The sequence below is a fragment of the Anomaloglossus baeobatrachus genome, chromosome 5 (genome assembly GCF_048569485.1).
Source record: "Anomaloglossus baeobatrachus isolate aAnoBae1 chromosome 5, aAnoBae1.hap1, whole genome shotgun sequence".
NCBI lineage: Eukaryota > Metazoa > Chordata > Amphibia > Anura > Aromobatidae > Anomaloglossus > Anomaloglossus baeobatrachus.
This window is the reverse complement of record NC_134357.1, coordinates 24,261,191-24,286,020: the sequence shown is the minus strand read 5'-3', so window position 1 is coordinate 24,286,020 and position 24,830 is coordinate 24,261,191. Positions and strand designations below refer to the sequence as shown.

At 48.0% G+C, this 24,830-nt stretch overlaps 1 protein-coding gene across 1 annotated transcript; it reads left to right on the top strand.

Moving 5' to 3' along the window:
* Positions 1-540: 540 nt before the first annotated feature.
* Positions 541-20,469, top strand: LOC142313226 (tumor protein p63-regulated gene 1-like protein). The gene is made up of 5 exons (XM_075352208.1): positions 541-1,242; positions 3,618-3,709; positions 6,569-6,745; positions 12,230-12,386; positions 19,252-20,469. Exons 1-5 carry the CDS (start codon positions 1,072-1,074, stop codon positions 19,444-19,446), a joined length of 792 nt encoding a protein of 263 aa, XP_075208323.1. The 5' UTR covers positions 541-1,071; the 3' UTR covers positions 19,447-20,469.
* Positions 20,470-24,830: the final 4,361 nt, after the last annotated feature.

Genomic DNA, 24,830 nt, shown 5'->3' with positions numbered 1-24,830 from the left:
GGAGACAGTCAGCAGCCTGAGGAAGAGACAGCAGGAGACAGTCAGCAGCCTGAGGAAGAGACAGCAGGAGACAGTCAGCAGCCTGAGGAAGAGACAGCAGGAGACAGTCAGCAGCCTGAGGAAGAGACAGCAGGAGACAGTCAGCAGCCTGAGGAAGAGACAGCAGGAGACAGTCAGCAGCCTGAGGAAGAGACAGCAGGAGACAGTCAGCAGCCTGAGGAAGAGACAGCAGGAGACAGTAAGCAGCCTGAGGAAGAGACAGCAGGAGACAGTCAGCAGCCTGAGGAAGAGACAGCAGGAGACAGTCAGCAGCCTGAGGAAGAGACAGCAGGAGACAGTCAGCAGCCTGAGGAAGAGACAGCAGGAGACAGTAAGCAGCCTGAGGAAGATAGAGCAGGAGACAGTCAGCAGCCTGAGGAAGAGACAGCAGGAGACAGTCAGCAGCCTGAGGAAGAGACAGCAGGAGACAGTCAGCAGCCTGAGGAAGATAGAGCAGGAGACAGTCAGCAGCCTGAGGAAGAGACAGCAGGAGACAGTCAGCAGCCTGAGGAAGAGACAGCAGGAGACAGTCAGCAGCCTGAGGAAGAGACAGCAGGAGACAGTAAGCAGCCTGAGGAAGAGACAGCAGGAGACAGTAAGCAGCCTGAGGAAGAGACAGCAGGAGACAGTCAGCCAAAGAGAGGACCAAGGAGAACAAATGTAACCCAGGGCAAGAGACAAAAAGGGACTGCAAGAGACTGAATAACAGGCGGAGAGACAGCAGGAGACGTCCAACAATAGAGACGACCAAAGAGAAGTCACATGTACAACAGAACAAGCCAGAAAAAGTGACAGCAGGAGATTTATACCAGAGACGGCAAGAGACAGTCTAATGAGAGAGGGGCGAGAAGACAGACTGCAAAAAGCAGAATAGGGTAAGAGATAAAAGAGACTACAAAGGGGAAAAAGGAGAAGAAACTGAAAAAAAAAAGAGACTGTCAGCGAGAGCACGAAACAGAAGAAGATCTCAAGCAAAGACCCCGAGACTGCAAGAAGCCCCCAGAAGATATTACATCACTGGATGCTATAAGAATGAGTGCAGAGGAGCGAACCAGCGAGACCTCGTCACCCGCTCACACCATGGACCCCAAAGTGTCCAGTCACCCCATGTACACCCTGAAGCCGCGAGAATCCTTCACCCCCCAGAACATTGATCCAGAAGTAAAGCAGAAAGCCCCGAGTGAGGACTACTTCATATTCCGGGTAATGTCGGCGTGTCCTGTGGTGGCGCCCCCTATGTACAAATGTATATGTACCGTCATTATCATGCATCGCTGCTTGTTCTTTCTTTTTTCTTTCTCCATCACCGTCTCTTCCGATCTCCGATGTCCCCGTCCAGCAATTATCGCAGCCCATAAATGCATCTAGTGGTGATTATCGGGGAATACTCCCATCATTTACCTCTGATGGAATCGCCGGTGTATACACTGTATGGGCGAATAAACTATACAAGAGCAGTTTATTCACTTGGTCTCGGCTCTGCTACATCTAACACCTAATACTGCTCTATAATTACCGTATTTTTCTTTTTATAAGACGCACTGGATTATAAGACCCACCCCAAATTTAGAGATAAAAAAGGGGAGTCTTATTCTCCGGTGGTGTCTTACTGGAGGGGGGGTGGCAGTGGTGGTGGAGCAGGGTCACAGGAGGCGGGGGCAGTGCTGAAGTAGGGCAAAGCTGGAGGCACTGCGGTGGGGACTGTGCTGGCTGCGGTGGGGGCTGTGCTGGCAGCGGTGGGGGCTGTGCTGGCTGCGGTGGGGGCTGTGCTGGCAGCGGTGGGGGCTGTGCTGGCAGCGGTGGGGGCTGTGCTGGCTGCGGTGGGGGCTGTGCTGGCAGCGGTGGGGGCTGTGCTGGCTGCGGTGGGGGCTGTGCTGGCAGCGGTGGGGGCTGTGCTGGCAGCGGTGGGGGCTGTGCTGGCAGCGGTGGAGGCTGTGCTGGCAGCGGTGGAGGCTGTGCTGGCTGCGGTGGAGGCTGTGCTGGCTGCGGTGGGGTCTGTGCTGGCAACGGTGGGGGCTGTGCTGGCAGCGGTGGGGGCTGTGCTGGCAGCGGTGGAGGCTGTGCTGGCTGCGGTGGGGGCTGTGCTGGCTGCGGTGGGGGCTGTGCTGGCTGCGGTGGAGTCTGTGCTGGCAGCGGTGGGGGCTGTGCTGGCAGCGGTTGGGGCTGTGCTGGCAGCGGTGGGGGCTGTGCTGGCTGCGGTGGAGTCTGTGCTGGCAGCGGTGGGGGCTGTGCTGGCAGCGGTTGGGGCTGTGCTGGCAGCGGTTGGGGCTGTGCTGGCAGTGGTGGAGGCTGTGCTGGCTGCGGTGGAGGCTGTGCTGGCTGTGGTGGAGTCTGTGCTGGCAGCGGTGGAGGCTGTGCTGGCTGCGGTGGAGGCTGTGCTGGCTGCGGTGGGGGCTGTGCTGGCTGCGGTGGAGTCTGTGCTGGCAGCGGTGGGGGCTGTGCTGGCAGCGGTTGGGGCTGTGCTGGCAGCGGTGGGGGCTGTGCTGGCAGCGGTGGAGTCTGTGCTGGCAGCGGTGGGGACTGTGCTGGCTGCGGTGGGGGCTGTGCTGGCTGCGGTGGGGACTGTGCTGGCTGCGGTGGAGTCTGTGCTGGCAGCGGTGGGGGCTGTGCTGGCAGCGGTTGGGGCTGTGCTGGCAGCGGTGGGGGCTGTGCTGGCTGCAGTGGAGTTTGTGCTGGCAGCGGTGGGGGCTGTGCTGGCAGCGGTTGGGGCTGTGCTGGCTGCGGTGGAGGCTGTGCTGGCTGCGGTGGGGGCTGTGCTGGCAGCGGTGGAGGCTGTGCTGGCTGCGGTGGGGGCTGTGCTGGCAGCGGTGGAGGCTGTGCTGGCTGCGGTGGGGGCTGTGCTGGCTGCGGTGGGGGCTGTGCTGGCTGCGGTGGGGTTGTGCTGGCTGCGGTGGGGGCTGTGCTGGCTGCGGTGGAGTCTGTGCTGGCAGCGGTGGGGGCTGTGCTGGCAGCGGTTGGGGCTGTGCTGGCAGCGGTGGGGGCTGTGCTGGCTGCGGTGGAGGCTGTGCTGGCTGTGGTGGAGGCTGTGCTGGCTGCGGTGGAGGCTGTGCTGGCTGCAGGTGCCGTGTTCTGTGTGTGGTGCAGCAGGTGTTACAGATGCTCTGTCGGTGGTGCGGATTTCATAGAAATGACGCCCGGAGTCGGCGCATGCGCTGATTGATCTCTTGGCTCAATGACAATCCGAGATCTCATCTGCGCACGCACCACGTCCGGGTGCCATTTACCTTCAGTCTACTGCTGGGAGATCAATGGGCCGTAGGTGGTGTAAGCGCAGATGAGATCTTGAGCCGAGAACTCAATCTGCGCATGCGCCAGCTCCAGGCGCCGTTATTTAAAGCCCACACCACCGAGCATCTCATCTGCTGCACCGCCGTGCTCCACACAGCCCCGACCACATCCAGCACAGCGCCCATTCTCCACCTTCCAGTAAGCTACATTCACATTATAAGACGCACCCCTCATCTTCCTCCCAAATTTTTGGTAGCAAAAGTGCGTCTTATAATCAGAAAAATACGCTAGCCATCATAATGCGCTGACAATGGCTCCACATGACCCCATTTTGTTTTGTTACCCCATAGCCCACAGTGGTGCAGCAAGCTGTGCACGAAATTCAGAGCCACTTATCTCCAGAGGAAGACGGGAACATAAGAAGCTCCTGGATCCTGGCGCAGTAAGGTTCTCACCCTCTCTATAAGGCTGTGGATTATTTAGCGCGCACAAGGATACAATATATTTAAGTGTTAAGCTTTAATATATAAAATACAGCGCTTACAATAAAAAGATATAAAAGATCAAGAGAAAAACCACACACAACACACACCACACAGTAATAATATAAAAAGGGAGAAATAACAGAAATACCCAAATGCTCCAGTCTATAGTTATCTTCTGTTTCCTTGGGGGGGAAGAGAAATTGGAAGCTCAGACTCACCAGGTCGAGGTATAACAATTGACACCTCTGTATGGTCAGCAAAACCCCCTATGGTTCTGAGGTTATAGTTTCCCCTTCACCTACATTACATTGACCATAGATAGAATATGAAGCAGACCAATGGAAATCCCATAGATAATATGGTCACGGCACGGGCTGGGGAAGGTCCGGCGTGAGCCAAAACACACAACAGAGGTTACACCACAACAAACAAGGGGTACAGCAGGGACACTTTAACAACGAAGGGTCGTAGGACTAGTGAGAGGGAAGATGGACATCTCCTTCACTTAGCTGCCGCTGTACTGTCACGCACAGAGTAGGAGATGTCCGTATGTACCGCGGGACACACACATTCAGACCAACAGGCGTTTGACGTACTACAAAAATACCACAAACAAAGGGGGCACACCGGGGGCACTTTAACAACGGTGGGCCCTATGGCTAGGGAGAAGGAAGAGAGGACAGCTCCTGCACTCACCTCAAGCTGTTACCTGAGCCCCTATATGGGGTGTTTCAACCCATGCCAGATATGTAATCCCTCACTAGCCCTGCAAACACCCTGGCTAGTGAGATGGCCGGTGAGAGACACTAGACCTAACTTTGCATTAATAACCACAGAGGAAAAGGAAAGACAGACAGAGGGATAAACAGAAGAATACAAACACCTAACTTCACGGTAGAAGACAGACTCTAAAGTAGCAGATGGATGGGCACAGGACAATTCCTCAGCAGCTCCTTCCACCAGGATGGCCAGAGTAGAATGAATTCTAACAACAGCAAGGACTGCTGGGAAAACTCCACTATTTACACCTAAATGGGCATGGGATCAAAGCAGCTACAGCTGACCTGCACTGCTAAGAGCTGCTGGCAACAAAAATTGAAATTTTCTCATGAGATGCCAAAGGAAAGGAAGCTTTGTTTAAATGAGGAGTCTAGATGGAGATGGGAGGCTTCAGTCCTAAGGCTGTAACTAGTCTCAAAACAGCAGTGAGATGACTGTGACATGTACCCTGCACTCCCAGCCAGTCCCTATACAGGCTCCTTACCTGTCGCCGAGCAGGCATCTGAATCCCTGAGAAACTCTACAATAGTCCTGGCTAGTGAGTGGGAAGGTAAGGATTACTAGTCACACCGCTGCACTAGAACAACACACCGGGGAAGGAAAACAGACAGGGGAAAAGCACCACAACAGACTGTTGCAGTCAGCACCAAGACTGCAGCCTTCACAGCAACTTCAACAGAGGATTTCAGCAGCTCCTTCCACCTCCAGGTCAAGCATTCAAAAGATTGCTTCCCACTATTGCCACCATCACCCCATAGAGATCAATGCAAAATGAGTAATTCCCATTACGTCCTCTTCTTCCTCTTTACTACTGGCATGTACCATGTGGTTTGCTTTAGTTTCCACATCACCATGGCATTGACAGAAGAAAACCAATAAAAAGAACAGAGTTGGTGATGCCAGGGTGCACTCAATGTACCTCTGCTTCCTGGCAGTGAGGTGTAATGTGGTGCACTCCGAGTAGTCCAGAAAACAGGGAGGCCAGTGGAGCAGTGGAAGACCACACATTTGCTTGTTTTAAGTTTACATAGGTGCATCCAGGTGAATGATGCTGCACACAGGCTCAATTCCTATTCAGCAATCACAGTTACTTTCCAGGTAGTCATGTGTCACGACAGGGGAGAGAGGCTATACCAGCTGTATAGGTCAACATACAGGAAGGGGGAAAAAGTGCTTTATGCTAGGGAAACTGGTGACCTCTGATAACAACCTGCAGCTCATCCTCACTGACTCTATACAGGTTCCACACCTGTCACCAAGCTGGATACCTGGGGCCCTGTCTTCCCCTGGCAAATGAGCCCTAAGTAGGGATGGTGGGTATGAGCACTAGTCAACACCACTAACTCAATAGGAAGACACAAGGGGAAACATAACTGCAATCACCAGAGCCCGGGTAGATAGCAAAAGACAAACACTTATCTGAGGTATAGGCAGCTAATACAGAAGTCTCTGGAGCAACACAAGACAACCTCTCCACAGCTCAGTCAGGAAGAAACTATAAACCGCACCCAAATACCCACAGGGTAAGGTTTATAAAGGAAGTCAGAGGATAGCAACTGAGAGGCAAGATGACAGTTTCCCAGGGTCATAGAGTCTGCTGCAGAAACAGGGAACTGTCAGACAACATAACGTGCTGCTAATCTCTGGGATCTTCTAGGACTTGCTGCCACTGGACTCTCTCCGTGACACATCGGTGACACATCGGTGACATCATGTGATTATACATCAGATGCAGTGATTCCTTGGCTTTTTTTCTGCTGATATGCACAATCCTGACCACACAATAATCTACAGCTGAGGCTTTGGGTTCTGACATATAGTCAGGAGCTATGGCTGCTCTTGTACCTTCCCCCTCAGCTTCTCCAGATCGACTCACACAAAGTTAAGCAAATTATCTGTTCTCCAGGGGGATGAAAGCGGTCTTTGCACTGTCACCTATTGGAGACACAATGGACAGGCACTAGGTGGCGCTTGTGAGCAGCTGTTGTCCTTTTTGCATTTGCTATTACTTCCCTCACTGGCTTCATGTCTTACAGGATCAGTCACTGGGGCACGGAGCGTGAAGTGATTACTTTTCTCTGCGAACGATCCCTACTGATCTGTTACTACGACTTTGTGGAGCTTGGTAGATCCTACGTGTTTCGCATCCCTCTGAACTACATCGATACAGTGATATCGGGACCGCTTTCATATCCCAAGATGGCTCTGAACAAGTAAGTAGCACAACATAGCAAAGAAGTGGTCACACAACTGCAGGGCACAAACAAGGGGGAGATGGGGGTTCGGTGCCTTCACCCTGAAAATCAAGCAGCTTGCAATTATATATGTAACATACAAAAGCAAAACGGTTAAAGATAATTAGGGAGAGAGTTCCCCCTAGTGGTGACTGCAGACAGGATCTTATCATGTATCTCTGTATACAGGGAGCTCCCTCTAGTGGTGGCTGCAGGCAGGATCTTATCATGTATCTCTGTATACAGGGCGCTCCCCCTAGTGGTGGCTGCAGACAGGATCTTATCATGTATCTCTGTATACAGGGAGCTCCCCCTAGTGGTGGCTGCAGGCAGGATCTTATCATGTATCTCTGTATACAGGGAGCTCCCTCTAGTGGTGGCTGCAGGCAGGATCTTATCATGTATCTCTGTATACAGGGCGCTCCCCCTAGTGGTGGCTGCAGACAGGATCTTATCATGTATCTCTGTATACAGGGAGCTCCCCCTAGTGGTGGCTGCAGACAGGATCTTATCATGTATCTCTGTATACAGGGAGCTCCCCCTAGTGGTGGCTGCAGACAGGATCTTATCATGTATCTGTATACAGGGAGCTCCCCCTAGTGGTGGCTGCAGACAGAATCTTATCATGTATCTCTGTATACAGGGAGCTCCCCCTAGTGGTGGCTGCAGACAGGATCTTATCATGTATCTCTGTATACAGGGAGCTCCCCCTAGTGGTGGCTGCAGACAGAATCTTATCATGTATCTCTGTATACAGGGAGCTCCCCCTAGTGGTGACTGCAGACAGAATCTTATCATGTATCTCTGTATACAGGGAGCTCCCCCTAGTGGTGGCTGCAGACAGGATCTTCTCATGTATTTCTGTATACAGGGAGCTCCCTCTAGTGGTGGCTGCAGACAGGATCTTATGATATATCTCTGTGTACAGGGAGCTCCCCCTAGTGGAGACTGCAGACAGGATCTTATCATGTATCTCTGTATACAGGGAGCTCCCCCTAGTGGTGTCTGCAGACAGAATCTTATCATGTATCTCTGTATACAGGGAGCTCCCCCTAGTGGTGGCTGCAGACAGGATCTTATCATGTATCTCTGTATAGAGGGAGCTCCCCCTAGTGGTGGCTGCAGACAGGATCTTATCATGTATCTGTGTATACAGGGAGCTCCCCCTAGTGGTGGCTTCAGACAGGGTCTTTTCATGTATCTCTGTATACAGGGAGCTCCCTCTAGTGGTGGCTGCAGACAGGATCTTATCATGTATCTCTGTATACAGGGAGATCCCCCTAGTGGTGACTGCAGACAGGATCTTATCATGTATCTCTGTATACAGGGAGCTCCCCCTAGTGGTGACTGCAGACAGGATCTTATCATGTATCTCTGTATACAGAGAGCTCCCCCTAGTGGTGACTGCAGACAGGATCTTATCATGTATCTCTGTATACTGGGAGCTCCCTCTAGTGGTGGCTGCAGACAGGATCTTATCATGTATCTCTGTATACAGGGAGCGCCCCCTAGTGGTGACTGCAGACAGGATCTTATCATGTATCTCTGTATACAGAGAGCTCCCCCTAGTGGTGGCTGCAGACAGGATCTTATCATGTATCTCTGTATACAGGGAGCTCCCCCTAGTGGTGGCTGCAGGTAGGATCTTATCATATATCTATGTATACAGGGAGCTCCCCCTAGTGGTGACTGCAGACAGGATCTTATCATATATCTCTGTATACAGGGAGCTCCCCCTAGTGGTGACTGCAGACAGGATCTTATCATGTATCTCTGTATACAGGGAGCTCCCCCTAGTGGTGACTGCAGACAGGATCTTATCATGTATCTCTGTATACAGGGAGCTCCCCCTAGTGGTGGCTGCAGACAGGATCTTATCATGTATCTCTGTATACAGGGAGCTCCCCCTAGTGGTGACTGCAGACAGGATCTTATCATATATCTCTGTATACAGGGAGCTCCCACTAGTGGTGGCTGCAGACAGGATCTTATCATGTATCTCTGTATACAGGGAGCTCCCCCTAGTGGTGACTGCAGACAGGATCTTATCATGTATCTCTGTATACAGGGAGCTCCCCCTAGTGGTGGCTGCAGGCAGGATCTTATCATATATCTATGTATACAGGGAGCTCCCCCTAGTGGTGACTGCAGACAGGATCTTATCATATATCTCTGTATACAGGGAGCTCCCACTAGTGGTGGCTGCAGACAGGATCTTATCATATATCTCTGTATACAGGGAGCTCCCCCTAGTGGTGGCTGCAGACAGGATCTTATCATGTATCTCTGTATACAGGGAGCTCCCCCTAGTGGAGGCTGCAGACAGGATCTTATCATGTATCTCTGTATACAGGGAGCTCCCCCTAGTGGTGGCTGCAGACAGGATCTTATCATGTATCTCTGTATACAGGGAGCTCCCCCTAGTGGTGGCTGCAGACAGGATCTTATCATGTATCTCTGTATACAGGGAGCTCCCCCTAGTGGTGGCTGCAGACAGGATCTTATCATGTATCTCTGTATACAGGGAGCTCCCCCTAGTGGAGGCTGCAGACAGGATCTTATCATGTATCTCTGTATACAGGGAGCTCCCCCTAGTGGTGGCTGCAGGCAGGATCTTATCATATATCTATGTATACAGGGAGCTCCCCCTAGTGGTGACTGCAGACAGGATCTTATCATATATCTCTGTATACAGGGAGCTCCCCCTAGTGGTGGCTGCAGACAGGATCTTATCATGTATCTCTGTATACAGGGAGCTCCCCCTAGTGGTGGCTGCAGACAGGATCTTATCATGTATCTCTGTATACAGGGAGCTCCCCCTAGTGGTGGCTGCAGACAGGATCTTATCATATATCTATGTATACAGGGAGCTCCCCCTAGTGGTGACTACAGACAGGATCTTATCATGTATCTTTGTATACAGGGAGCTCCCCCTAGTGGTGGCTGCAGACAGGATCTTATCATGTATCTCTGTATACAGGGAGCTCCCCCTAGTGGTGGCTGCAGACAGGATCTTATCATGTATCTCTGCATACAGGGAGCTCCCCCTAGTGGTGGCTGCAGACAGAATCTTATCATGTATCTCTGTATACAGGGAGCTCCTCCTAGTGGTGGCTGCAGACAGCATCTTATGATGTATCTCTGTATACAGGGAGCTCCCCCTAGTGGTGGCTGCAGACAGCATCTTATGATCTATCTCTGTATACAGGGAGCTCCCCCTAGTGGTGGCTGCAGAAAGGATCTTATCATGTATCTCTGTATACAGGCAGCTCCCCCTAGTGGAGGCTGCAGACAGGATCTTATGATATATCTCTGTATACAGGGAGCTCCCCCTAGTGGTGGCTGCAGACAGGATCTTATCATGTATCTCTGTATACAGGGAGCTCCCCCTAGTGGTGGCTGCAGACAGGATCTTATCATGTATCTCTGTATACAGGGAGCTCCCCCTAGTGGTGGCTGCAGACAGGATCTTATCATATATCTATGTATACAGGGAGCTCCCCCTAGTGGTGACTACAGATAGGATCTTATCATGTATCTTTGTATACAGGGAGCTCCCCCTAGTGGTGACTACAGACAGGATCTTATCATGTATCTCTGTATACAGGGAGCTCCCCCTAGTGGTGGCTGCAGACAGGATCTTATGATATATCTCTGTATACAGGAAGCTCCCCCTAGTGGTGGCTGCAGACAGGATCTTATCATGTATCTCTGTATACAGGGAGCTCCCCCTAGTGGTGGCTGCAGACAGGATCTTATCATGTATCTCTGTATACAGGGAGCTCCCCCTAGTGGTGGCTGCAGACAGGATCTTATCATATATCTATGTATACAGGGAGCTCCCCCTAGTGGTGACTACAGACAGGATCTTATCATGTATCTTTGTATACAGGGAGCTCCCCCTAGTGGTGGCTGCAGACAGGATCTTATCATGTATCTCTGTATACAGGGTGCTCCCCCTAGTGGTGACTGCAGACAGGATCTTATCATGTATCTCTGTATACAGGGAGCTCCCCCTAGTGGTGACTGCAGACAGGATCTTATCATGTATCTCTGCATACAGGGAGCTCCCCCTAGTGGTGGCTGCAGACAGGATCTTATCATGTATCTCTGTATACAGGGAGCTCCCCCTAGTGGTGGCTGCAGACAGGATCTTATCATGTATCTCTGCATACAGGGAGCTCCCCCTAGTGGTGACTGCAGACAGGATCTTATCATGTATCTCTGTATACAGGGAGCTCCCCCTAGTGGTGGCTGCAGACAGGATCTTATCATGTATCTCTGTATACAGGGAGCTCCCCCTAGTGGTGGCTGCAGACAGGATCTTATCATGTATCTCTGTATACAGGGAGCTCCCCCTAGTGGTGGCTGCAGACAGGATCTTATCATATATCTATGTATACAGGGAGCTCCCCCTAGTGGTGACTACAGATAGGATCTTATCATGTATCTTTGTATACAGGGAGCTCCCCCTAGTGGTGACTACAGACAGGATCTTATCATGTATCTCTGTATACAGGGAGCTCCCCCTAGTGGTGGCTGCAGACAGGATCTTATGATATATCTCTGTATACAGGAAGCTCCCCCTAGTGGTGGCTGCAGACAGGATCTTATCATGTATCTCTGTATACAGGGAGCTCCCCCTAGTGGTGGCTGCAGACAGGATCTTATCATGTATCTCTGTATACAGGGAGCTCCCCCTAGTGGTGGCTGCAGACAGGATCTTATCATATATCTATGTATACAGGGAGCTCCCCCTAGTGGTGACTACAGACAGGATCTTATCATGTATCTTTGTATACAGGGAGCTCCCCCTAGTGGTGGCTGCAGACAGGATCTTATCATGTATCTCTGTATACAGGGTGCTCCCCCTAGTGGTGACTGCAGACAGGATCTTATCATGTATCTCTGTATACAGGGAGCTCCCCCTAGTGGTGACTGCAGACAGGATCTTATCATGTATCTCTGCATACAGGGAGCTCCCCCTAGTGGTGGCTGCAGACAGGATCTTATCATGTATCTCTGTATACAGGGAGCTCCCCCTAGTGGTGGCTGCAGACAGGATCTTATCATGTATCTCTGCATACAGGGAGCTCCCCCTAGTGGTGACTGCAGACAGGATCTTATCATGTATCTCTGTATACAGGGAGCTCCCCCTAGTGGTGGCTGCAGACAGGATCTTATCATGTATCTCTGCATACAGGGAGCTCCCCCTAGTGGTGGCTGCAGACAGAATCTTATCATGTATCTCTGTATACAGGGAGCTCCTCCTAGTGGTGGCTGCAGACAGCATCTTATGATGTATCTCTGTATACAGGCAGCTCCCCCTAGTGGTGGCTGCAGACAGGATCTTATCATGTATTTCTGTATACAGGGAGCTCCCTCTAGTGGATGCTGCAGACATAATCATATTATGTATCGCTGTATATATAAATCAATGTTTTTTTCTGTTACATTTTCCAGACGAGAGGGAAATGCCATCCAGATAAAGTGGGACAAGATCAGGGCCCCTCCATCACTCCTATCATGGTGGAATCCATGGACAGAAGATCTATCATATATCAACCTCATCCAACACCCAGGAAACCCGGAAGACAAAGCCTTGAAAGAGATGTGTCAGGTAAGAAAACATGATCCCTCCTTCCATCCTTCATATACTCTCCATTGCATCATATGAGGAAGCAAAAGATGCTGATGTAAAGCGTCAGGATCCACAGCAGCACAGAGTATTTCAGGAGAGAACTGAGTCTATGACCTGTACTGTTGTGTGATTATGTGAGTGAGCGCTTCCTGGGGGAACTTGATGATGCGAAGGCAAAAATAGAAACAAATGGGAGGTGAAGAATTAAATAATAGAAGGATCAGAGTCCGACAGCAGCACAGAGTATTTCAGGAGAGAGGTGAAATGGGGCTGTGACTTTTCTCCATTTGTAATGATTTAATTAAAGATCTGGCGACTGGATGAAGCGAAGGTGCAGGGCGCCAACAGCAGCACAGAGTATTTACAGAGCTGCATAATGGAAGAAGCAGGGCGCCAACAGCAGCACAGAGTATTTACAGAGCTGCATAATGGAAGAAGCAGGGCGCCAACAGCAGCACAGAGTATTTACAGAGCTGCATAATGGAAGGAGCAGGGCGCCAACAGCAGCACAGAGTATTTACAGAGCTGCATAATGGAAGAAGCAGGGCGCCAACAGCAGCACAGAGTATTTACAGAGCTGCATAATGGAAGAAGCAGGGCACCAACAGCAGCACAGAGTATTTACAGAGCTGCATAATGGAAGGAGCAGGGCGCCAACAGCAGCACAGAGTATTTACAGAGCTGCATAATGGAAGGAGCAGGGCCCCAACAGCAGCACAGAGTATTTACAGAGCTGCATAATGGAAGGAGCAGGGCACCAACAGCAGCACAGAGTATTGACAGAGCTGCATAATGGAAGGAGCAGGGCGCCAACAGCAGCACAGAGTATTTACAGAGCTACATAATGGAAGGAGCAGGGCGCCAACAGCAGCACAGAGTATTTACAGAGCTGCATAATGGAAGGAGCAGGGCGCCAACAGCAGCACAGAGTATTTACAGAGCTGCATAATGGAAGGAGCAGGGCGCCAACAGCAGCACAGAGTATTTACAGAGCTGCATAATGGAAGGAGCAGGGCCCCAACAGCAGCACAGAGTATTTACAGAGCTGCATAATGGAAGGAGCAGGGCACCAACAGCAGCACAGAGTATTTACAGAGCTACATAATGGAAGAAGCAGGGCGCCAACAGCAGCACAGAGTATTGACAGAGCTGCATAATGGAAGGAGCAGGGCACCAACAGCAGCACAGAGTATTGACAGAGCTGCATAATGGAAGGAGCAGGGCACCAACAGCAGCACAGAGTATTGACAGAGCTGCATAATGGAAGGAGCAGGGTGCCAACAGCAGCACAGAGTATTTACAGAGCTGCATAATGGAAGGAGCAGGGCGCCAACAGCAGCACAGAGTATTTACAGAGCTGCATAATGGAAGGAGCAGGGCGCCAACAGCAGCACAGAGTATTTACAGAGCTGCATAATGGAAGGAGCAGGGCGCCAACAGCAGCACAGAGTATTTACAGAGCTACATAATGGAAGAAGCAGGGCGCCAACAGCAGCACAGAGTATTTACAGAGCTACATAATGGAAGAAGCACGGCGCCAACAGCAGCACAGAGTATTGACAGAGCTGCATAATGGAAGGAGCACGGCGCCAACAGCAGCACAGAGTATTGACAGAGCTGCATAATGGAAGGAGCAGGGCCCCAACAGCAGCAGAGTATTTACAGAGCTGCATAATGGAAGGAGCACGGCGCCAACAGCAGCACAGAGTATTTACAGAGCTGCATAATGGAAGAAGCACGGCGCCAACAGCAGCACAGAGTATTTACAGAGCTACATAATGGAAGAAGCAGGGCGCCAACAGCAGCACAGAGTATTTACAGAGCTGCATAATGGAAGGAGCAGGGCGCCAACAGCAGCACAGAGTATTTACAGAGCTGCATAATGGAAGAAGCAGGGCGCCAACAGCAGCACAGAGTATTTACAGAGCTGCATAATGGAAGGAGCAGGGCGCCAACAGCAGCACAGAGTATTTACAGAGCTGCATAATGGAAGGAGCACGGCGCCAACAGCAGCACAGAGTATTTACAGAGCTGCATAATGGAAGGAGCAGGGCCCAAACAGCAGCAGAGTATTTACAGAGCTGCATAATGGAAGGAGCACTGCGCCAACAGCAGCACAGAGTATTTACAGAGCTGCATAATGGAAGAAGCACGGCGCCAACAGCAGCACAGAGTATTTACAGAGCTGCATAATGGAAGGAGCAGGGCGCCAACAGCAGCACAGAGTATTTACAGAGCTGCGTAATGGAAGGAGAAGGCGCCAACAGCAGCACAGAGTATTTACAGAGCTGCATAATGGAAGAAGCAGGGCGCCAACAGCAGCACAGAGTATTTACAGAGCTGCATAATGGAAGGAGCAGGGTGCCAACAGCAGCACAGAGTATTTACAGAGCTGCATAATGGAAGAAGCATGGCGCCAACAGCAGCACAGAGTATTTACAGAGCTGCATAATGGAAGGAGCAGGGCGCCAACAGCAGCACAGAGTATTTACAGAGCTGCATAATGGAAGGAGCAGGGCGCCAACAGCAGCACAGAGTATTTACAGAGCTGCATAATGGAAGGAGCAGGGTGCCAACAGCAGCACAGAGTATTTACAGAGCTACATAATGGAAGAAGCAGGGCGCCAACAGCAGCACAGAGTATTTACAGAGCTACATAATTGAAGGAGCAGGGTGCCAACAGCAGCACAGAGTACTTACAGAGCTACATAATGGAAGAAGCACGGCGCCAACAGCAGCACAGAGTATTTACAGAGCTGCATAATGGAAGGAGCAGGGCGCCAACAGCAGCACAGAGTATTTACAGAGCTGCATAATGGAAGGAGCAGGGCGCCAACAGCAGCACAGAGTATTCACAGAGCTACATAATGGAAGGAGCAGGGCACCAACAGCAGCACAGAGTATTTACAGAGCTACATAATGGAAGGAGCAGGGCGCCAACAGCAGCACAGAGTATTTACAGAGCTACATAATGGAAGGAGCAGGGCACCAACAGCAGCACAGAGTATTTACAGAGCTGCATAATGGAAGGAGCAGGGCGCCAACAGCAGCACAGAGTATTTACAGAGCTACATAATGGAAGGAGCAGGGTGCCAACAGCAGCACAGAGTATTCACAGAGCTGCATAATGGAAGGAGCAGGGCGCCAACAGCAGCACAGAGTATTTACAGAACTACATAATGGAAGGAGCAGGGTGCCAACAGCAGCACAGAGTATTTACAGAGCTGCATAATGGAAGGAGCAGGGTGCCAACAGCAGCACAGAGTATTTACAGAGCTACATAATGGAAGGAGCAGGGTGCCAACAGCAGCACAGAGTATTTACAGAGCTGCATAATGGAAGGAGCAGGGCGAGATATTGTTACAATTCAAGACTGGTGATTACATTGGTGCAGATAGGGAAATTATATGAGAGAGATGGAGATAATAGGGGGTCTCCATTTCTAATCCAGGTCTTCCCCGCAGCAGATTATTATTAGACCATTGACAATCTTTTCCGAAAGTGTTGTTACCCTTGAAATTGTTCCAGACAATGAGTATTTCTCCCAAAAAATTATTGCAATTACATATGTTTTATTATATACAGTGCCTACAAGTAGTATTCAACCCCCTGCAGATTTAGCAGGTCTACACATTCGGAATTAACTTGGCATTGTGACATTTGGACTGTAGATCAGCCTGGAAGTGTGAAATGCAGCAAAAAAGAATGTTATTTCTTTTCTTTTTTTTTTTTTTTAAATTGTGAAAAGTTTATTCAGAGGGTCATTTATTATTCAACCCCTCAAACCACCAGAATTCTGTTTGGTTCCCCTAAAGTATTAAGAAGTATTTCAGGCACAAAGAACAATGAGCTTCACATGTTTGGATTAATTATCTCTTTTTCCAGCCTTTTCTGACTAATTAAGACCCTCCCCAAACTTGTGAACAGCACTCATACTTGGTCAACATGGGAAAGACAAAGGAGCATTCCAAGGCCATCAGAGACAAGATCGTGGAGGGTCACAAGGCTGGCAAGGGGTACAAAACCCTTTCCAAGGAGTTGGGCCTACCTGTCTCCACTGTTGGGAGCATCATCCGGAAGTGGAAGGCTTATGGAACTACTGTTAGCCTTCCACAGCCTGGACAGCCTTTGAAAGTTTCCACCCGTGCCGAGGCCATGCTTGTCCGAAGAGTCAAGGCTAACCCAAGGACAACAAGGAAGGAGCTCCGGGAAGATCTCATGGCAGTGGGGACATTGGTTTCAGTCAATACCATAAGTAACGTACTCCACCGCAATGGTCTCCGTTCCAGACGAGCCCGTAAGGTACCTTTACTTTCAAAGCGTCATGTCAAGGCTCGTCTACAGTTTGCTCATGATCACTTGGAGGACTCTGAGACAGACTGGTTCAAGGTTCTCTGGTCTGATGAGACCAAGATCAAGATCTTTGGTGCCAACCACACACGTGACGTTTGGAGACTGGATGGCACTGTATACGACCCCAAGAATACCATCCCTACAGTCAAGCATGGTGGTGGCAGCATCATGCTGTGGGGCTGTTTCTCAGCCAAGGGGCCTGGCCATCTGGTCCGCATCCATGGGAAGATGGATAGCACGGCCTACCTGGAGATTTTGGCCAAGAACCTCCGCTCCTCCATCAAGGATCTTAAGATAGGTCGTCATTTCATCTTCCAACAAGACAACGACCCAAAGCACACAGCCAAGAAAACCAAGGCCTGGTTCAAGAGGGAAAAAATCAAGGTGTTGCAGTGGCCTAGTCAGTCTCCTGACCTTAACCCAATTGAAAACTTGTGGAAGGAGCTCAAGATTAAAGTCCACATGAGACACCCAAAGAACCTAGATAACTTGGAGAAGATCTGCATGGAGAAGTGGGCCAAGATAACTCCAGAGACCTGTGCCGGCCTGATCAGGTCTTATAAAAGACGATTATTAGCTGTAATTGCAAACAAGGGTTATTCCACAAAATATTAAACCTAGGGGTTGAATAATAATTGACCCACACTTTTATGTTGAAAATTTATTAAAATTTAACTGAGCAGCATAACTTGTTGGTTTGTAAGATTTATGCATCTGTTAATAAATCCTGCTCTTGTTTGAAGTTTGCAGGCTCTAACTTATTTGCATCCTATCAAACCTGCTAAATCTGCAGGGGGTTGAATACTACTTGTAGGCACTGTACATGTATATTTCATTTGTGTCTATTGAAAAAAAAAATAAAAAAAAAAACAGAAAAAAAAGCAAATTAGACAAAATTTCACACAAAACCCCCAAAATGGGCCGGTCAAAATTGTTGTCCCCCTCAGCTTAATATTTGGTTGCACACCCTTTACCCTTTGGAATAAATACCTGCAATCACTTCCTTCCTATACCCTTCCACAAGCTTCTTACTCTTTTCACCTGGAATCTCGGACTTTTCTTTATAAACATCTCCAGGTTTCTAATATCTGAAGGCGTCTTATCTTCACTTCTCCTAACAGCAATTTTAGGATCTCTCCACAGGGGTCAATGGGATTTAGATCCGGACTCATTGCTGCCACTTCAGCGTTCTCCAGCGCTTTGGTTCCATCCATTTCTGGGGCTTCGTGAAGTGTTTGGAGTCATTGACCTGATTGAAGACCCCTGACCTAGGACTATACCTAGCTTTCTGACACTGAGCTCTACATTGCCACCTAAAACCCTTTGGTAATCTTCAGATCTCATGATGCCTTGCACATAGTACCAGAGGCAGCAAACTATTCCAAAACATCTATGGCCTCCACCATGTGTGACTGTAGGTGCTATGTTCTTTGTAGGCCTCATTCTGTTTTTGGTAAACAGTAGAATGATGTGTTTTATCAAAAATCTCTATCTTGATCTCATCTGTTCACAAGACGCTTTCCCAGAAGGATTTTGGTTACTTCATACATTTTGGTAGACTGCAGTCTAGTTTTTTATGTCTCTGTGTCAACAGTGGGGTCCTCATGGGTCTCCTCCATAGCGTTTCATTTCATTCAGATGTGGACGGATAGTTCACGCTGACACTCATTCCCCTTAAGCCTGCTTGAAAGCTTGAATTTCTTTGGACCTTGATTGGGGCTGTTTAGCCACCATCCACACTATCCTGTATTGTAACCTTTCATACATTTTTCTTTGCCGTCTACATCCAGGGAGATTAGCTACAGTGCCATGGGTTGTAAACTTCTTGATTGTGTTGTGCACCATGGAACAAGGAACATCAAGATCTCTGGAGATGGACTTGTAACCTTGAGATTGTTGATATTTTTTTAACAATTTTGGTTCTCAAGTCCTCAGACAGTTTTCCTCTCCTCTTTTTGATCTCCATGCTTAGTGTGACACACACAGACACACAATGCAAAGATTGAGTCAACTTCTCCCCTTTTTATTTGGTTTCAGGTGTGATTTTCATATTGCCCACACGTGACTTTTAACGAACATCCCATGCTTGAAATAAAGTTGTTTATCCACAGTTTTGGAAAGATGCCAACAATTTTGTCCAGCCCATTTTTGAGGTTTTCTGTAAATTTATGTCCTATTTGCTTTTTTCTGTTGTTCCAATACACACAAAGAAAATAATCATGTGTATAATAAAACATGTAATTGTAATAATTTTCTGGGAGAAATACTTTATTTTCTGGAACAATTTCAAGGGCGCCAACACTTTCGACCATGACTTTATTGTTGATATCTATGGGATTCTATAGAAATGTAGAAGGTGCGAGTTTCCCTCAGCAGCACAGAGTATTTCAGGAGCTGATCCGGTGTGACCCGTGGAGTTGGAGAGGAAGGTGAGTGGAGACATTGGTGGCACAAAGAGTTCACATCATCCGTTTCTTCTCTTTTTTTTCAGCCGGAGAAGTTCCTGGAGCAGCTGGTGGAGATGGTGAAGTCGGCACATGAACGCAGCCCCCTCCCGGGTCACGCCAATGGTCTCATGGTCCTGCACAGGCCTGTGCCCATAGATACGTCTCTCGGACTTGTCTCGTTATTCAACCAAAAGGTCCAGTTGGGTTACGCCAAGCCTCGATGGGGGTTTGGATTCTGAGCAATGAACCTGCACCTCCTACAGTATGAAGACAGAGATCGTGCAAACACTATGACCACTAGGGCAGATGTGGACACTGACCCCCCCCCCTGCATCGCTGCTGCTGCTGCTGCACCTCTTTGACTTATAAGCTTCCTCTTCATGATCATATTAATAGATGGCGTTTATAAGAAATAAATATCATTGTTATATCTGCGGGGAAGGAACGGGAGCTCAATATCCAAAGGGGCATTAATCGGTAAAAAAGGAAAACTTTGTCAATTATTTTCCTACTTGGTGCCTCAATTCCTGAAAAAAAGAGCAAATACCCCAAAATAAGCAAAAAATATAGCAATAGTGCATATAAATAAAATAGGTTAATTAATTAACATTACTTTTAATTCATTATATGTCATGATCCATGCCTGTGTAAGCCATGGCTGAGCCATGGTTGGTTTTCCAGCTCAGGGTTACAGGTCATTTGAGGGGTTAATCCCATCCTGCCTCGTTCCGGATGTCAATACGCTATATCCTGGCGCTGCGCCTCCAGTGCAGTGCCAGTGATAGTTTATGCTGTGCAGCGTGTGTTGCTGGCTCTTGTGAGTTAACTGATCGGTCCTGCCTCCCTGCTACCTTGTCCTGCCCGTTCCCTCCTCCGTTCTTCTGTCCATTCCGGTCCCTGTCTGCTGTGCACCCATCCCTGTCTGTCTGATCCCAGTCCCGACCTGTTTGTCCTCCACCCTTGTATGTTATCTGACCTGTATCCTCGTTCCTAACTTTGGCTCCGTCTCTCCCCTCTGTTGCATGCGTGACCTCCCGGCGTCAGACCCTCGGCTATCACCTGACCATGATTTGATTATCCCTGTGCTATTGACGAGACCTCCTGCTACTGACCTGGCTTAGTGACTACTCTACTGCCCTCTGGTGGTTTGCCTGCTAACTGCACTCTGAAGCTACACTGCTTGTAACTTCAATATATCTCATAGTACAGCGTGACATTATACATTTGCACACGGCTTGTTATTTAGGTGGATACCCTAAAAAGATAGAAGATACGTCCCGCAATGTGAAGACGACGCTGTGTGTAGCTCAGCCATGGAGCGTCTTTTAGCACTTCAGGTCTCCAAAGATGTGAAGCGGTTATAAGAATTCACCGGATCGTTGTTTGGGTAGCTCAATCTTGCATACATATAAGAAAGAAAACGCCACTAACATCTACATGAAAAACCCTTCAAGCCGCCCATTCATTTCAGTGGGAAAACTCACCTATAGTGCACATGATGCAGTTTTTCCTCAATGTGGAAAATAATGAAAATTATTGGGGCATTTCTGCTGGAAAAAAATTAAAAATGCTCCAAATTTCACTACTTAATCAATAAATGCAGAGATCCACCAAAAAGCATAATAAAAAAAAATGCTTTGGGTATGGTCAGAGTTTTTGGATGTTTCTGGGCACAAATTCTGCAGCAATATTCACGTAAAAAATGCATTAAATGTTCTTGTAACAAACTTCATCCTTCAAATGAGTAAACGAGTCTATACAGCACAGAGCAGTTATTTACTTGCAGATTTTAAGGAAATGAGGGAATGCTCCAGAAAGGGTTTTTTAACCTGGACTTTTGAGCAGATTCCGCTCCAAGAGCCACATAATAAGCCATTCATTGGAAAACAAGCCTGGGTTATGTGCGCACGGCGTCACTTAGATACCGGCGAAGCCAACGCTTCAGGTAAATACTGGCGGTCGTAAAAAAAAATTCGCCTAACAAACCCCATACCCTTAACATTTTTTGAAACTTTTTGTGTGTGTACAAAATCCACAAATTGTGTGAATAGAACCTAACTATTCCACTGGATAAGTAAATTACTGCACACCGCAGTCTCCTCCACCGGCTCCTCCGATCCGTGAGCTGTTACATAGTTAGGCTATGTGTCCACGTTGCGTTCTGTCCCTGCAGAAATTTCTGCAGCGATCTGAACAGCACACGTGCGCTTCAAATCGCTGCAGAAACAGTCCGTAATGAAAAGCCGATTTCATGCGCTCTGGATGCAGCCCCTCCCATAGACAGAGCGGGGGCTGCATGCAAAGCGCAGGAAAGAAGTGACGTCACTTCTTAGAACGCGCACTTCGGCAGCATGCAAATCGCTGCGTTCTAATACGCCACGTGGGCATGGATTAGGCACAATCTTCATTATGCTGCGGTGCAGAACGCAGCATAACTGCATGAAAATACGCTACGTGGGCACAGAGCCTTACTGCCCCCTGGATTGTGGTTATATGCTCCTGTCCTCTTTTGCCATGTTACTTAGTTCCTATTTCCCTAGTTTGAAGTTGCTACATTGTTTCTTTCCATTTTGCAATTGTTCTATTCTTTCCTTCTCTTTGCAGTTGTTACATTGCTTTTCCCTTTTACATTGTTTATTTTCATAAAGTCATGCCCGAAAGGGTTGGCACCCTTGACACATGTTTTATTGGATAGCAATGTAGTGTCCAGAATCAGACAGCTGGGGGTGCGTCCTAGAATATGGGTCTTCCAGGAGGACAATGACCCCAAACACTTCAAGAAGCCCCAGAAATGGATGGAAACAAAGCACGGGAGAGTTCTTAAGTGGCAGCAATGAGTCCGGATCTAAATCCCATTGACATCTATGGGAGAGATTTGAAAATTGCTGTTGGGAGAAGAGAAGACGTCTTCAGATATGAGAACTGAAGCAGTTCATAAAGAGGAGTCCGAGATTCCAGATGAAAGGAGTAAAGCTTGTGGATGGTTATAGAAAGCACCTGACTGTAGGTATTTATTCTAAAGGGTAAAGGGTGTGCGGCCAAGAAGTTGGTGCCAACAATTATGTCCTGTCCATTTTTGGAGTTTTGTATGAAATGATCCTATATACTGTGAGTCCTCGTGGGCAGGGTTCTCTCCTTCTGTAGAATGTGAGTCCTTGTGGGCAGGGTCCTCTCCTTCTGTAGAATGTGAGTCCTTGTGGGCAGGGTCCTCTCCTTCTGTAGACTGTGAGTCCTCATGGGCAGGGTCCTCTCCTTCTGTAGACTGTGAGTCCTCGTGGGCAGGGTCCTCTCCTTCTGTAGAATGTGAGTCCTCGTGGGCAGGGTCCTCTCCTTCTGTAGAATGTGAGCCCTTGTGGGCAGGGTCCTCTCCTTCTGTAGAATGTGAGCCCTCGTGGGCAGGATCCTCTCCTTCTGTAGACTGTGAGTCCTCGTGGGCAGGGTCCTCTCCTTCTGTAGACTGTGAGTCCTCGTGGGCAGGGTCCTCTCCTTCTGTAGAATGTGAGTCCTCGTGGGCAGGGTCCTCTCCTTCTGTAGACTGTGAGTCCTCGTGGGCAGGATCCTCTCCTTCTGTAGAATGTGAGCCCTCGTGGGCAGGGTCCTCTCCTCCTGTAGACTGTGAGCCCTCGTGGGCAGGGTCCTCTCCTTCTGTAGACTGTGAGTCCTCATGGGCAGGGTCCTCTCCTTCTGTAGAATGTGAGCCCTCGTGGGCAGGGTCCTCTCCTTCTGTAGACTGAGTCCTCGTGGGCAGGGTCCTCTCCTCCTGTACCAGTCTGTGCCTTGTATAGTCCATGATTATTGTACTTGTTTATTATGTGTACCTCTTTTCACATGTAAAGCGCCATGAAATAAATGTCACTATAATAATAATGTTCTTTGTTTTTTGTATTGTTCTAATACACACAAAGGAAATAAACGTGCGTATAACAACGTGTGTCATTTCAATAATTGTAATTGAGAAATACTTCATTTTCTGGAATAATTTCAATAGTTCCAACACTTTCAGCCATGACTGTATCTCTGTAGTTATATACTCATAATTTCTTTCCTCTCTGCCGTTGTTACTTTGTCTCTTTCCTCTTTGCAGTTGTTACTTTCTATCTTTCCTCTCTACAGTTGATAGTTTCTTTCTTTCCTCTCTTTGCAGTTGATTCTTTCTCTCCTCCCTCTGCAGTTTCTTTCTTTTTCTTTCTTTTTCTTTCTCTCCTCTCTTTGCAGTTGTCACTTTCCCTCCTCTCTTTGCAGTTGATACTTTCTTTCTTTCTTTCTTTCTCTCCTCTCTTTGCAGTTGATACATACTTTCTTTCTTTCTTTCTTTCTCTCCTCTCTTTGCAGTTGATACATACTTTCTTTCTTTCTCTCCTCTCTTTGCAGTTGATACATACTTTCTTTCTTTCTCTCCTCTCTTTGCAGTTGATACATACTTTCTTTCTTTCTCTCCTCTCTTTGCAGTTGATACATACATTCTTTCTTTCTTTCTTTCTTTCTCTCCTCTCTTTGCAGTTGATACATACTTTCTTTCTTTCTTTCTCTCCTCTCTTTGCAGTTGATACATACTTTCTTTCTTTCTCTCCTCTCTTTGCAGTTGATACTTTCTTTCTTTCTTTCTCTCCTCTCTTTGCAGTTGATACATACTTTCTTTCTTTCTTTCTTTCTCTCCTCTCTTTGCAGTTGATACATACTTTCTTTCTTTCTCTCCTCTCTTTGCAGTTGATACATACTTTCTTTCTTTCTTTCTCTCCTCTCTTTGCAGTTGATACATACTTTCTTTCTTTCTCTCCTCTCTTTGCAGTTGATACTTTCTTTCTTTCTTTCTTTCTTTTTCTCCTCTCTTTGCAGTTGATACATACTTTCTTTCTTTCTTTCTTTCTCTCCTCTCTTTGCAGTTGATACATACTTTCTTTCTTTCTCTCCTCTCTTTGCAGTTGATACATACTTTCTTTCTTTCTTTCTCTCCTCTCTTTGCAGTTGATACATACTTTCTTTCTTTCTTTCTCTCCTCTCTTTGCAGTTGATACATACTTTCTTTCTTTCTTTCTTTCTCTCCTCTCTTTGCAGTTGATACATACTTTCTTTCTTTCTCTCCTCTCTTTGCAGTTGATACATACTTTCTTTCTTTCTTTCTCTCCTCTCTTTGCAGTTGATACATACTTTCTTTCTTTCTTTCTCTCCTCTCTTTGCAGTTGATACATACTTTCTTTCTTTCTCTCCTCTCTTTGCAGTTGATACATACTTTCTTTCTTTCTCTCCTCTCTTTGCAGTTGATACATTCTTTCTTTCTTTCTTTCTCTTTCTCTCCTCTCTTTGCAGTTAATACATACTTTCTTTCTTTCTTTCTCTTTCTCTCCTCTCTTTGCAGTTGATACATACTTTCTTTCTTTCTCTCCTCTCTTTGCAGTTGATACATACTTTCTTTCTTTCTTTCTTTCTCTCCTCTCTTTGCAGTTGATACATACTTTCTTTCTTTCTCTCCTCTCTTTGCAGTTGATACATACTTTCTTTCTTTCTTTCTCTCCTCTCTTTGCAGTTGATACATACTTTCTTTCTTTCTCTCCTCTCTTTGCAGTTGATACATACTTTCTTTCTTTCTCTCCTCTCTTTGCAGTTGATACATACTTTCTTTCTT